Source organism: Mycena indigotica (assembly GCF_014461135.1).
Source record: "Mycena indigotica strain 171206Taipei chromosome Unknown Mind.scaff0003, whole genome shotgun sequence".
Taxonomy (NCBI): Eukaryota; Fungi; Basidiomycota; class Agaricomycetes; order Agaricales; family Mycenaceae; genus Mycena; species Mycena indigotica.
In genome coordinates this window covers 5,909,203-5,922,884 of record NW_023503002.1, presented here as the reverse complement: position 1 = coordinate 5,922,884, position 13,682 = coordinate 5,909,203, and the positions used below count along the sequence as shown (strand labels likewise).

At 52.4% G+C, this 13,682-nt stretch overlaps 3 protein-coding genes across 3 annotated transcripts; all 3 read left to right on the top strand.

Moving 5' to 3' along the window:
* Nucleotides 1-668: 668 nt before the first annotated feature.
* Nucleotides 669-1,386, top strand: MIND_00407300 (uncharacterized protein; the record flags this gene model as incomplete). The annotated part of the gene is made up of 4 exons (XM_037360897.1): nt 669-735; nt 791-868; nt 917-1,087; nt 1,139-1,386. The coding sequence occupies 4 exons, from the start codon at nt 669-671 to the stop codon at nt 1,384-1,386; spliced, it is 564 nt and encodes a 187-aa protein (XP_037223782.1).
* Nucleotides 1,387-4,577: 3,191 nt separating this feature from the next.
* Nucleotides 4,578-6,226, top strand: MIND_00407200 (uncharacterized protein; the record flags this gene model as incomplete). The annotated part of the gene is made up of 2 exons (XM_037360896.1): nt 4,578-4,856; nt 4,904-6,226. The coding sequence occupies exons 1-2, from the start codon at nt 4,623-4,625 to the stop codon at nt 6,224-6,226; spliced, it is 1,557 nt and encodes a 518-aa protein (XP_037223781.1). The 5' UTR covers nt 4,578-4,622.
* Nucleotides 6,227-9,908: 3,682 nt separating this feature from the next.
* MIND_00407100 (uncharacterized protein) lies at nt 9,909-10,736 on the top strand (the record flags this gene model as incomplete). Its single annotated transcript, XM_037360895.1, has 1 exon — nt 9,909-10,736. One exon carries the CDS (start codon nt 9,909-9,911, stop codon nt 10,734-10,736), a length of 828 nt encoding a protein of 275 aa, XP_037223780.1.
* Between the last annotated feature and the right edge of the window lie 2,946 nt (nt 10,737-13,682).

Genomic DNA, 13,682 nt, shown 5'->3' with positions numbered 1-13,682 from the left:
TCAGGTTCTGTAGGAATGTCACATTGGGTACGATAGTCTCCTTGTATTTCTCTTGTGGTCATCGCACAACGTTTGATGGCACGAGCAAGAGTTTTCGTGCCACAAATCATTATCATAGATGGCGAAATAACCGCTACAACGGTCCGTTACGGTCGAAAATGAAGGGCAGGGAGAGGTGCTGACACACCGTGCAAGTCCTGCGTAACGGCTACCGTCGAACACCAGAATGCGCACCGCTCTGCGGGCACAGGATATCCGGAATCTCTTGCAGATGGCGGTCCGGGAGAAGAAGAGCTTGACGTGGCACGTGCGGCACCGCTTGGTCCGTGCGCGCCACGCCAATCACACCCAGATCGCCGCTTTCTCCCCTTCCCACCCACCCATCCACGCGTTGTCAAGACATGTCGGCCCATCCTCAGGCTCCGAGCCCATTGCCCAACGTTCGGCCAATACAAAGCGGAACACCGGCGCAACTACCCCGGCGACTTGAACACGTTGCTGTACTTCTTCCTCTCACCGTCCGAGCCGCAGTATCCGCGCTATAAGCGCCCGCAGGCCTATATGACTCGAGCCTGCCTGGCAAGTGGCGGCCCAACCTGCTTCTTGCCCACCTACCACCCTTCCCATCCATCACTCCACCACCACCATACTCGGCTGGCCAATCGATCATGCCGCTCGACAGAGCCCTAACATTCGCGAAGACGGTCTCCGAGCTTGGCGGTCGGATCGGACGCGGTGCGTCGTCTAAACTGCCAAGAGCTCAAGATCGCGCATTGATTTCGGTTCTAAGCAGCCAGCGCGGCCCCGCCGAAGGACAAAAAGACAGATTTAGAGAGCGAGCCGACTCCAAATGCGGATGGCCAAACAGGTTTGATTCATTCGGCTTAATTCATTTTGTTTGACTCTCCTAACGTAGAAGCAACGAACTCTCCCCCAGCCAGCATGCTCAGTCGCTTCCGCAATGACCACCCCATCGCCGCTACTGCCACTGCCGCAGGGCTCGTCGTTGCGGCGCCGCTCCTCGCTCCCGTAGCCCTCGTTGGCGGGCTGAACGTAATCGGGTTCGGCGCCAGCGGCGTCGTCGGAGGTGCGTGCAGATTCAAGTTTTACTCCCTCTTCCTCGGCTGACAAGATTAAGGTTCGCTCGCGGCCGGGATCCAGTCCGTCTTCTACGGCGGCGCTGTCACGAGCGGGTCCGCCTTCGCGATCGCCCAGTCGATCGGCGCGGGTGGGGCGGCGTTGACGGCCGCAGCGCCGTTCATCAGTGCGGGTGGGGCTGCTGTGGGTGTTGTAGGCGCGTCGAGACTGTTGCCACAGGGCGGAGCAGCGAACGACACCGTCGACACCGCCAGTACTCGTGCCAGTCAGAGCCCCGAGGCGGCATGAAACCAGGGCCGTTGTCAACTTGAACTTGAACTTGTGTACTTTGTCGATTTTACTTCACGCATGAAATTGATGTTTCTTGGACATCTTGAAGAAACGGTGGGACAACGGAGAGCGCTGGTTTACGACTGGGATTAGGATGTTGGACTCGCTCGCGTGTGCCGTGTTTGACGACAGGTCTGGCCCCACAACACACACCGCCGGCATTCTGTAGGCTCCCGGTTTCTCGGGAGGCTACGGGCACCCCCAGGTAGTTACACAGGCTACTGGGTGGCTCCCCAACACACGAATGAGGGCGGCCAAGCATTCCTCTCATATCCGCATTGCTTCGTTACTTCATATTATGAATCATGTACTTACATGTACTTACTCTTCGTCCTAGTCGGATATCAGTGCTCATGGGTCTCCGTCGTTCTTCCTCGCTTCTGTATTAAGTATTATGCATATTGATTCCAGCTGCGGTCCTCGTGGCAAAAAACAACCAATCGCTGGGCTTGTAGCAGTTGGTGAAATCGGTACACAAATGTCGGTATATCGAGTCGTAAGGAGGTCGAAGATAAGTACAGACGAAGAGGAACTTGAAATGCGGGCCGTATAAAGTGATACAACGAAGATTTACTAGTACTTGCAAAAGAAAGCGATAGAGATATACAATGAGACATGTCGGTAGGTAGGATTCACGGAGAACCCGATACAGTAATCAGAACCAAAGAGTCTGGATGACCAGTTGCTGCCAGTATGGAGAGAAGAGTATGGCGGCGCTGCAAACGTCGAGGTAGAAGATAAAGGTGAATGCCGCAAATAGGAATATATGTGGCTCTATATCTTGCACACGACAGTAGGTCCCTCAAGCACCCGCCGGAGTCGCATTGGATTTGGTGGTCACGATGACAAGCCGAATCTTGCTCGCCATTGCTTCAAAGTCGACGATGGGCTCTGAAAGCACTATGTCGGCCCAAAATGTGGATGAGGGTTAAACAAGGCCCATCGTGCATGCATCAGGGTCCAATGGCAGTGCCCGAAGTTTAAAGCCCATCGGCGATGAGACGCAAAAGTTATGCAAGACACAAATTCAGCGCGTGACACGTGACCGGGAGGCGGGGGGAAGCGAAAGCGGCGCGGCGAAAGGTGGCAAGCAAATGGAGCGGCCGTAGGGCATGTTTCCACTGGGGAGTTACGTCGACACTGGAATGCTGAGCGATGGATGTTGCACTGCGAAAATGCGTTTGGCGGAGGCGACCGGGAGGACGAAGGGCAAATCGGTGCCCAGGTCCAAAAGGAGGAAACGAGTGGCGGCGGTGATGATATAAGGGTCGATGAAGGGGGGAAAATAGTTTGCGGCGATGAGGAACGACCGATACGAGTAGAATGGCCATATGTGTGGAAACGGACAAATTGCGATGTCGGAGGGGGCATCCAAGGAGTTGTCGTCGAACAGGATAAGAGATTGGACGGTGATGTCAAAGAATTATCGTGGCCGGGCGCTGGAGACTTCTGACCAACAACTCCCAACCAGGAGTCGACAAGACCGCTTCACGAAGGACCTCCCGTGGCAAATTCGGTCCTAGTAGCAAAGGCGGTAGCACATCATACTTGGCTCCGAGTGCCCGCAGGACCAATTGGCAATATGGCAGACGGGAAGATCGAATAGAATCCTAAGCGAAACGACGAAAAGTCCCCGAGGACCCCCAAATCCGGTGTCGCAATTCGGCGGAAATGGGATGAGGGAGATAATCTAGACGCTCCTGTGCGCACATCGAGTGCTTGAGGCCGACGGCAGGCTTGGGAAAGGTTTCGTAAAACGGGTGTGATGGGAGAGGAGGACGGGCAAAGTCGTTGCAGCAACGCGGCCGCAGAATCCTTCAGCAACAGCGGGGGACAATGAGAGGAGTTGAATACATATCGGGGAAGTCATTGGTCGAGGGTAAAAGCCTTCTGGTGGGAGAAGACGTGCAGGGGTGGCGTAGGCAATATTGAGTGTGAAAAAAGACGGGATTAGCGGCCTGGTCGTCCTGTACGTGTGGCCAAGAACAAGTAGAAACCGTCCTTTTGGGAGTTCGCGTGTACTTTTGGCTGGACGGAAGTGATAGACATGGCCATGGTCGCCCACATCTGAGAAATGCGAAAAGACATGAGGATAAAGGGGAGTGAAACGGGATACAAACACACCTAGAAGGTCCCCAGACGCCTCTTCAATGGCACTACACGCAGAATGTCCATCCAAAGAACATATGCCATGTCCCACCACATCGCTTCAGGACAACCCGCCTAGCCTCCTTCATCCTCCATCCATCGTCCTGGTCCAGTTATAGCAGGACCAGTCCCGCTGGAGTAAGGAAGAGTGAACAAAGAGTAGCCTTGGGAGGGAGTGTTAAGGGCGAGGGAGGCTTGGGGACAATGGGAAAAAGCCACGGCTCTGGCAGAGATGAGTATGAGGCGGAACCGAGAGGCCCAAAACGCACCGTACAAGTATCGAATGGTTCAAGAGCCAACAGCGGCGTCCAGAGTTGCGTTCCCTCAGGGCTCCGTCCTCTTGTGACCGTCTTTTGCAAACCACCGCCCGTCGTCAAGTAGCAAGCCATGTCATCGTGTTTGGAGCCCCAAGTCGACTTGTTGCGTGCCATTGGGTCTTGTCGTTGCGTGTAGAAGAGGTCTTAATCGTCAAGAATAGTGTGCGGCGGCTGGACGACATGGAGGAAGAGGTCAAAAAAAGTGATTTCCTATTTCGGCTTGGTTCCTAACTCTCATTTTCCACCTAATTCTCATTTTCCACATCTTCTTACCACCTCTCAAGTACGCTACCTGCGCTTTCCCTCGACAGCGGTGCGAGCGCCGAGTTGCGATAGTATGCCGGCGAAGACCACTGACCAAAATCGAGTAGCACCATCAAGCGGAGAAGTCGATGCCGTCGACATGTGTCTGGCTTCTTCCCTCTTCCTCACTTCCTTATGGGCACGCCCAAGCAATGTCCGCATTGTGCCCACGATTGTGTTCTGGAGCACTGACACGCTCGCTCAGCCTCCGACATGCACTGCACCCCAAAACACGGCTAGCCTGGTTCCTGTAACTGCTTCTCAATTTCTGGAAGGTTCACAGCCCTTCACATTACTTCTTCCTCTCACCGTCTTTCCCACCGCTCTCTGCCGGCTTTTATATGATGCGTGCCTGAAGGAGCCTCGCTTGTGCCTCGCTTCTTCTCACTCACCCACCACCCCTCTAATCACCAAGTAACCAACAGCATGCACCAGTGTCTCGAGAATCTCGATGTTCTGTCCCAAATCCTTGACCATATTCCCGTACAAAATCGCCCTCTGCTCTCCGCCCTCGCACGGACATGTCGTGTATTCGAAGCCCCGGCGCTGGACCGCCTCTGGCGCACGGTCGACCTCCACGTTCTGCGAGGTTTGTTTGCCTGCTTTCCGGAGGGCGCCGTGGAGACTACCAATGAAGGGAACCGGATGACAGTGTCAGTGGTCAGTGCCTACCATTCTTAGTAGAGGAACAGCTGAAATAGATGTAGCCTCTTCCCCGCCCACTTGTCCTGAGCGACTGGGAACGATTCCGGAGCTACAGCGGGAGGATTCGCGGACTGTACGTCAGGAGCGATGCTCTCGAGACATACGAAGCCGCGTTGGTATGGCTGTCTGTGCGACTGCCGTGGGACAGTCTCCTCCCCCGCCTTCACGCCCTCGATTGGATCATATCCCTGACCTTTACACCCCACACACACAATGCCAGGTCTTTTTCTGCTATGATGCGTCATCTCCGGCTCTTCCTCTCCCCTAGCATTCACCGACTTGGTTTGGACTGCATGCTCGCTAACGAAGAGACACTGTCCCTTTTGCCAATTATTGCAATCAAAGTGCCAGCTCTGGGTGATCTCCGAATCACCGAAGTGACCATAAACCCGCCAGCGCCGCTGGCTGACCAACGAACGATCAGTGCGCTCGTGAAAAGTCTGCCAGGGCTACGGAGGCTACACGTTCCCGTTCTTGATCATAACGCGTTGGACTATCTTGGTAGCTTGTCCGGCTTTTCATCGTTGTCTCTATCGACTTTCTCCGCCGATCTGCTACCTGGTATACAGGCATGCAGATTTGCTACACTCACCTCGGTCAAGCTCTCGTCCGCTGACCTAGCCACCGTCACACACTTTCTCCATTTGCTTCCAGTGGTGCAAGAGATCTTCGTCCAACTGTCGAGGGGAAATCACACCCCGGAGGATATCACGGCCCTGTTCACGGCGCTGACCGCCTCCCACTCTACCCTCTCCTCGCTATGGCTTTCCCTGAACGCAGCTCTACGACGGGAGGATTTTGTCACACTCTCCCGTGCTCGTTTCCCCATGCTGCATAAGCTCTTGCTCACTTGTAACAAAATCGTGGGTCTTGATGACGCGGCGCTGACGCAACTTGTTATCCAATGCCCCCATCTGCGCGGGCTGCACCTGGACGAGATGACGAAGCCTACGACCACAGCGCTGACCTTGAACGTGCTCGTCTCTGTCGCCCGCTGGTGCCCTGCCCTCAAATCCATCACCCTCACACTCAACGCGCGCAGTCCACCGGCACTTCAGCGGCGACCAGAGGACTCCAACGCTGTGCGGCCGCTTCAGCATGAACTGCATGACATAGACTTCTGCTACTCCGAACTCGACAACGCGTTCACAGTCGCACGGTTCCTCTCCGGGCTGTTTCCTTCGCTGGTCCAGCTGCAAAACGACTGGGACGCTGACGTGCAGCAGCCGGAAATGCTGCGCCGTTGGGGCGAGGTGCAAGCGCTACTTCCAGATCTCCAGTCCATCCGGCGAGAAGAGTGGGACTGGGCACAGCCACGAGGATGAACAGGCTTGCGCTTGCGGCCTCTCCCCGTTCATCTGGATAAGCCCCAAACACTAGATACCGAGTATAAACCTGAACACCTATTGCTGTAGTCGCTTATGCACCCTAAACTTCCAAGGTAGAAACAACGACCAACTTCAATGCTGTCATTCATGTTCAAAAACTTGAAGCCGGTTGCCGCCGAGGTACAATCGCCTCCAACCAGTTCGGTACCACAGTAAGCCGACCGGTTAAGTTCATTTATGTAGTGTTTCATTTGCTTGCGTGCGGATCTCTGCGTGACCCCATCCGCGTCTCTGATTACATGAACGACGACAGGCCTAGCTAAAAAGTGAGTCAACTCAGAAGAAGGAAACGATAAGAAAGAAAGAAGGAGAAAAGGCCAACCGAAACAGTAAACAGTAACTTATAAGTAAAGTAAGGTATGTACATACAATAGGTAACACGCGAAGAAAGAAAAGTATATATATCGCCATGGTATTCAAGTACAGTCTTTGCCAGTGGGTAGCAGAAACGCGATGTCGTCGTTCTAAATGATAGATCATGCGAGAAAGAGGCCCCCAGATCTTTCAACATCCATGACAATCCAAAGGGAAAACGACCCACGAGAACGCAGACTCGGCCAGCTGATCGGAGATGATGTGGTCCCTGACCATAAAGACGACGGAAAAGTCGTCCGAAAGGAAGCGAAGAGGGAAACCATCATGGAGCCATGACTAGACGAGGAGCTTCAGCATGGTGTAATGAATCTCCACATATAGAGTCGAGCCGCTCCGACGCTGGGGATGAATCGGGTTGCCTGCTGGTATGGGAATGTGAAATAGAGTATAAACGATGTGATTCAATATGGTAACCGGTGTAGACGCATAGTATATATGTTCTTGAGCACCAGCGCAAGTCGTATCGCATTCGGTGGTCAGGATAAGGGGTTGACGTCGCATATTCGGCAAAGACGGCGATGAGCTCGAGGACAAGGACGGGAGCGGAAAACGTCGGTGAAGCTCATTTAGGGACGATCTTCCATGGTACAAGGTCAAGCACCCAGAGTTTGAGGTCAATCGGTAATGGTATGCAAAAGTTATTGACCGACGAATGCCGGGGTATGTGGCACGTGACCAACGGGGAAACAGAATCGCGGAATGTCGGCCCAAGCGAAATGAAATGGTGAGGGGAGGTTGGAAATGGGGGGCAAAAATGTGATTCCACAGCCAGAGACTGAAATAAGTGTCGCGGAACAGGAGAAATCGGGTGTCGACCAGGAGCAGCAAGGCCCATACGCGATTGGGAGACAGAGCGGGTCTACGAGGTGGCGGTGAGGATGCTATAGCCATGAAGGAAGACGGGATGGAGCCCAGAAAGCCGGGGAAGAAGCCAGGAGAGTAGGAGCGACATTTGTGCGCAGAATGGACAAAATGCGATGTCGAACGCAAAGCCCATGAGGCGCGCGGCCAAGACTTGTGGAAGATGCATGGAATGGCGGTACAATGTCGCAGAATTAGTGGTGGCCAATGTTATCTTTCTCGAAACACCCGCTCGACAGCAAGTAAAGACATCCCTCTCCGAAGTACATTCCGCGGCACATGGCGGCCTTGCAGCACGGGGAATAAAACCAGAGCGTTCTTCATAAGCCCAGCATGCGGTATATCCAAAATCACCGCCCATAAGATCGAGTTGTGTCCCCATTAGGTGAGAACACATAATGTGGCGGACGACCTCACGTCCAGCGTTGGGGTTGAGAGAAATGGGATAAATGAGGTCATATATATGTCGGCCTTCAGCCGCCGAACTCTCGAGACCGTCGCAAGGCTTGGGCACAAATTATAAAATGGCGGTGATGGGGGGAGGAAGGGGACAATCGTCACGATAACGATACCACAAAGTTCCTTCATAGCTGCGGGGGGTGATTATAGGGTGTGAATGGAGGTCGGGGACGTTATTCGTTGGGCGACAACAGCCTCCTCCTGGGGGCAGAAGGGTTTGGTGGAATTTGCGACATTGGTGGCGAAAACTTTGGGCTGCTGCCCCTGTGTATTGTTATTGTGGCCACGGTTGACGGTGGATGGTTTATACGAGGTACGAGTGCGGTTTTTAGTTAGGGGAAAGTGCAGAGGAAGGGAAAATGTTGCCACGTTTGAGAAGTGCTATAACAAATCAGGCCAAACAGCGGCATGACGCGCTAAGAACGCACCGGGCGCGCCCTCAGCCGTCTATTGGGTGTCTTCTTATGCGGTGTTTCTTGCCGAAGAACGTGTGGGACGTTGGAGCAAGCGAGCAGAGCTCGTCAGAGTCATCGACGAATGACATCCGCATTCTTATCCCTCCACCATTCCAGCAACATTATCCCCGTTTGGCGTCGACTGTTATGGAGCAGTAAGGATAAGGATAAGCCTTGGCGGAAATTTTTAAGGCGACCTTGCAAATGTCGAGTAAGAAACTAAACGATATCAGGATGAGCCACAACGGAGAGGACGAAAACGCACCATAAAGAGGGCCAATAGCTCTATGGGCAAGACAATGTCAAGCATCAAGTTTTTCATCGGCTTCAGCCACCCACTCCGTCTTTTCTACTCCACCACCCGTCGTCGTCTTCAGCAGGCACGCCACGTCATCGTGTCGCTAGCTCTGAATCAGCATTCTGCGAGTGTGGTGATCTTGTGCTTGAGCGCGACGGAGGATTTCACGGTCGGAAACGACGTTTGGCATCCAGACGACATGGAGGAACGGAAGAAAAAGGTGATTTCCCTTTTCGGCCAACCCCGGTTGTTCCTGATCCTCACCACCGACAAGCGCACGTAGCGGCAGCATCCTTCCGGCTCGACAAGCTCTCTTCAAGCGTACGAGACATCCCTCAAGACTCATACTGACATCAGACTCCGAGCAACAAGAATCTGGCTGGTCGTCACGGTGCTAGTACCCTTCCACGGCTTGCAAAGCCTTTCATTCGCACGTCGCAAAGATACTGTCGACAAATAACCTCTCCCGCAAGTATACAGCGCAACTTCTACTACTGGCGCCGCCCTAATTTCCAGTCCGCGTCAACATTTTGTCGCAGATGATGCCGCATGCGCGACTCTGACTCGTGGTTGGATCGCCTTTTCCTCCAAGCCCGACCCTTTTCTGCAATTTATGTCGCCGAGCCTCGAGACATTGTCTATGATGGGATGCGCTGCATTCATTTGGCATGGAGCCCTTTATGTAACCGGGTGCATACGAGCCTGAAACCTCTGTGAACGCGGTGTCGGACTCTGTACTCCTCAAACTTGAAGTTGCAGTTCCAAGTGACACACGCACTGGAGAACTAGATGGGAGTCTCCTTTAACTTCGCAGGAGACTACGGTGTACTCATATCTCGGCTCAGAGGACATCAAGTTTGCTGCGCCACGTATGCCGCGCATACCTTGGATTCTCTCCGCGACTTCTGAGTCTTGAATCAAGACACATCCCTGCATTGTCCAGCTCCCGCAACCCGGATGTCATTCACATTGCATACTACATTCCTTCGCCGGCGGCAATAAGGACTGCAATAGCCAGGGGTCTTGACTGAACTGCCTCATCTGCTCCAAGGTCTGAAACCCTCTCCTGTCTGGGTGGCCGGGTATATAGGCGCGTGCTCCGCCGAGCCTTTCTCCGCTCAAAAACAACTTCCGCTCTCGTTGCCCCCCTATCACACTCGCTCCTTCCACCATGACCAACGCGACACAGACCTCGCCAATGACCATCTCGTACCCCATCCTCGTACAGAGGCCCCCACTCGTCTCTTCTCCCTCGCCCTCTCCCCGGCCCCGCTTTGCGCGCCTCTCCACGCGTGAGCGTGCCCGGCTCGTTCGCTCCTCGCGCAAAGTTCAGGCGGTCCTCGGCGAGACGCCGCAGCTCCAGCTCAACCCTTCCACCTCCCGACGCTATTCATATCCATCACCTGCCTCGCGAGCCCGTTCAGCTTCCGTCGCCCAGCGCGTCAACCGCCGGCCCATCCTTCTCGCCCGCATTCCAGACTCATCCCAGACCCGCCCCAGCCCGGCGCTGGACACCATCAGCTGCAGCCCCGTCTCGCCCGCCAGCGGCGCCGACTCCGACCCATCCACACCCGTCCTCTCCCCGCAGCCGCTCGATACACACCTCTCGCACACGCGCACCCTCGCCAAGCTGACCCGCACCCTCGGCGAGCGCGTCCCCGCCGACCTCGTCCTCCCCCGCACACCCACCGGCACGTCCGGTCCCGGGCCGGCCCGCCGCGCACGTGCCTCGCGCCGCACATCGTCGATCTCCGTGTACGACATCGCGCAGCGCCCGGCCTCGACCCGCCGCCCGTCGAACCTGCACGCCGCCTCGGAGCACCGCGCCGACGCGTCGTTCCTGCTTCTGCGCACCTCGGCCGACGAGCGCCGCGCGTCCGAGTCCCCCGTGCCACGTGTGCTGCCCGTCGCCCCGCGCGCCGTGGGTTCGGCGGCGCAGCGCACGCGCCGTGTGCAGATGCAGCGCGTCATTCGGCGGTTGCGGGGCTTGGGTTTCTGATGCTCTAGGACGATGACGGCGCCTTATTTATGAGTATTCTACAGTATTCTACACCTCTTCCGATAATATCATCCGCCGCTTAGAAAACGGACGAATGCCGGACAGTCTTGGCGTTTAATTTCAGTGGAATAGATCGTGCAGTAGCGCAGGCTCCATAATTGGGATATCACACCAGTCGAGTTTGCGTTCGACGCGTGCGGAAACGTGCCAGTGGGATTTCAATTAATATTGATTGAGGGCGTTGTCTTTTTGTCTGGCGTAGATCAGCAGATTTGAGCGTCATAGAGACTGGCGGTACCACAACTCCAATCGAACTGCAAAGTGAAGAGGCGGCCACGGTGTGGAGTGCAATGTGCAGTGCGCGGCGCCGTTCGACGCGGTCCATGGACATAAAAAGCGTGTTTTGTTACTTTTGTAGCATCTGTTATTTTTTTTCAAGGGGCCCGCGGATCAGCAAGCCGAGACATCGGGTCACATATGAAATGTTCACTTTTTGGACTTATGTCTGGGGAAGGTTCAGGAGGACCATGAATGCACTACTGTACATCACGCCGACTCGATGGGACTCGCGCTTGAGGGGAAGTGTTGGGTTTCATTAATATTCATTACCGGCTGAAGCTTACTCAGCTCCGGACCTCGGCATTCCTCGAGTTCCTCTCTCGTTCTCTTACTCATTATTCTTCATCTCTGTAGAATATCCTAGAACTATTCACTCATACTATATAAAGCAATGTACAGTAGTATTTTACTCAATTCGAATGCCAAAAATGGCATGACATTTGATACGAAAATTTGAATTCGAGTTATTGCCTAATCAGGAAGTTCTTGGCGCTGCAGGCGCCGGGAAACGTCATAAATTGCCTTTTTGGGACACAACTTTGAGCAAAACGGTGTGACATGCGAAAAAAAATTCGAATTTTATGGCAAGTGTGACGTGTGACATGCGAACTGAGTAAAATACTACAGTAGTACATCAGGAAAAACCTCCCTCAGAAATCTCATGAGATTTCCGAAAATTTCAGAGGCCTTGCGAAATTAGGAAAAATTTCACCAGATTCCACAAAATGTTCCGGAATTTCCCACAATTTCTACAGCATGTCTAATAGATTGGTTAAATGAGCATAAAGGACTGTATAATAAGTGTATACATAGTTATTTGGAAGGTTCTCTCCTTGACAGTTGTTTCCATTATAATTTTCCATCAGAAACTAGCCCTAAATTCATCATTTCATTGGCAGATCTTTGATAGATGTGTCACAAGTGTGTGACATGGAAAAAAAAACTCATACCATTCTTTCCTCTCCCTCTCATCTTTCCCCTCCATTTTTTTGTGTTCTAAAAACTTACAAAAATCATGTTTAGACAAGGGGTTCAAGATTCTTATCAGGCACATGGGGTAGGGCGGTCCCAAGGGGGTAAAAAAAAATTTGTATATAAAGATTTGAACTTTATATGGGTGTAAAGACACTGAAATGTAGTGTATACACTCTAATTTGTATGGTTGAGAACCCCCCATACTTATATCCATATACTTTCAGGCCCATAAGTGGTGAGCTTAGATAGCACACCATGTCACAGGCCCATCATCAGGTATATGATAGGAGGTGAACATATTGAACAGTGATATGGCCTGCCATGTGTGTTTGAGAGTTCCAGGTACATAGATACCTACACAAAAACATATACAAATACATAAATTCTTTTGAAAACAAAAAAAGTTTCATAAAGACTAAATTTTTATACCACTTTTTAATCACATCAGTGGTCACACGATGCTGATTGTGGGAACATATTACCCTATATGGCAGCAGGGGGGGGGGGAGGCCACGCTCTACCCTAGCACCTAGCACTGTTGTAGTATATGGTATGCTATGTGTGTTGATCAGTTATTTGTAAATTCGATTTGTTTCATTTATTGCATTCTGAACACTGCTAAGGCATCTTTCATGGTCTTCTCTCAAGTCTTTATGGTACTGTACTATTTAGATCAACTGTCCGTGGCATGGAACACGTAACGCACACTGTCCGCCGGACAAGGTGTACAGACTACCATAAAAAGTCCGGCGTCAGTCGGAACAGAAAATTGCCTTTTTAAGGTGATTTTGATAGGAATCCGGGCCTGAACACGTAACAGAGGCTAATCAGCAAAACAATCTTAGAGAGACTAATCCTCAAAAGGATCTACCCAGTGTTGTCTTTGTAGAATTCCTGAACTATACAGGTAAGATTACTATTGATTCAGATATACATATAAACTGAGGAAATTTGTATAGTCCCAGACAATCCAGGCTGGGAAGGAATTGAACCTAGATGGGTTCCTATAGTCCCAGTGACAGCTAATTGGGAGAATAATGGACTTGCTTTATCTAGAACACAGCTGCCCCTCACTTTAGCTTGGGCTATCACAATTCACAAAAGTCAAGGACTGACTCTTGAACGGGCTACAATAGATCTAGGGCGCAGTGACTTTGCTCCAGGACTCTCTTTTGTAGCCATATCTAGAGTTAAAACTCTCAAGGGCATTGCATTTAGGTCTGCCTTTCCTGTGACACGTTTGCAAAATCAAGCACTGGCAGACCCTCCCTACCCTATATACATAAGCATGACTAAGCCACAGGACTTCCAAAAAAGGAAAGTATTTGTCATCATAAATCACAGAGTCAGTCACAATGAGCCAGAAAACAAAATAAGTACCTGTATACCATATGCTGGACCATTATTAGAAGTGCTAGTCTCCTGGCAAGCAGGATCAGAGCACTTAACCCCACTATTCTCCACCAGGTCCCACCATGTCCACTTCAGAACCTGGCTGCATGATAATTTTTTGTAGTTTGATTGGGAAATTGGCCATCAAATGTGTTGAGGATTAGTCTGTCAGGGGAACCTCCCTTTCGGCCCCTCGGAGACGATTCCGATTCCGATTCCGGCCCGACTCCGGCTCCGACT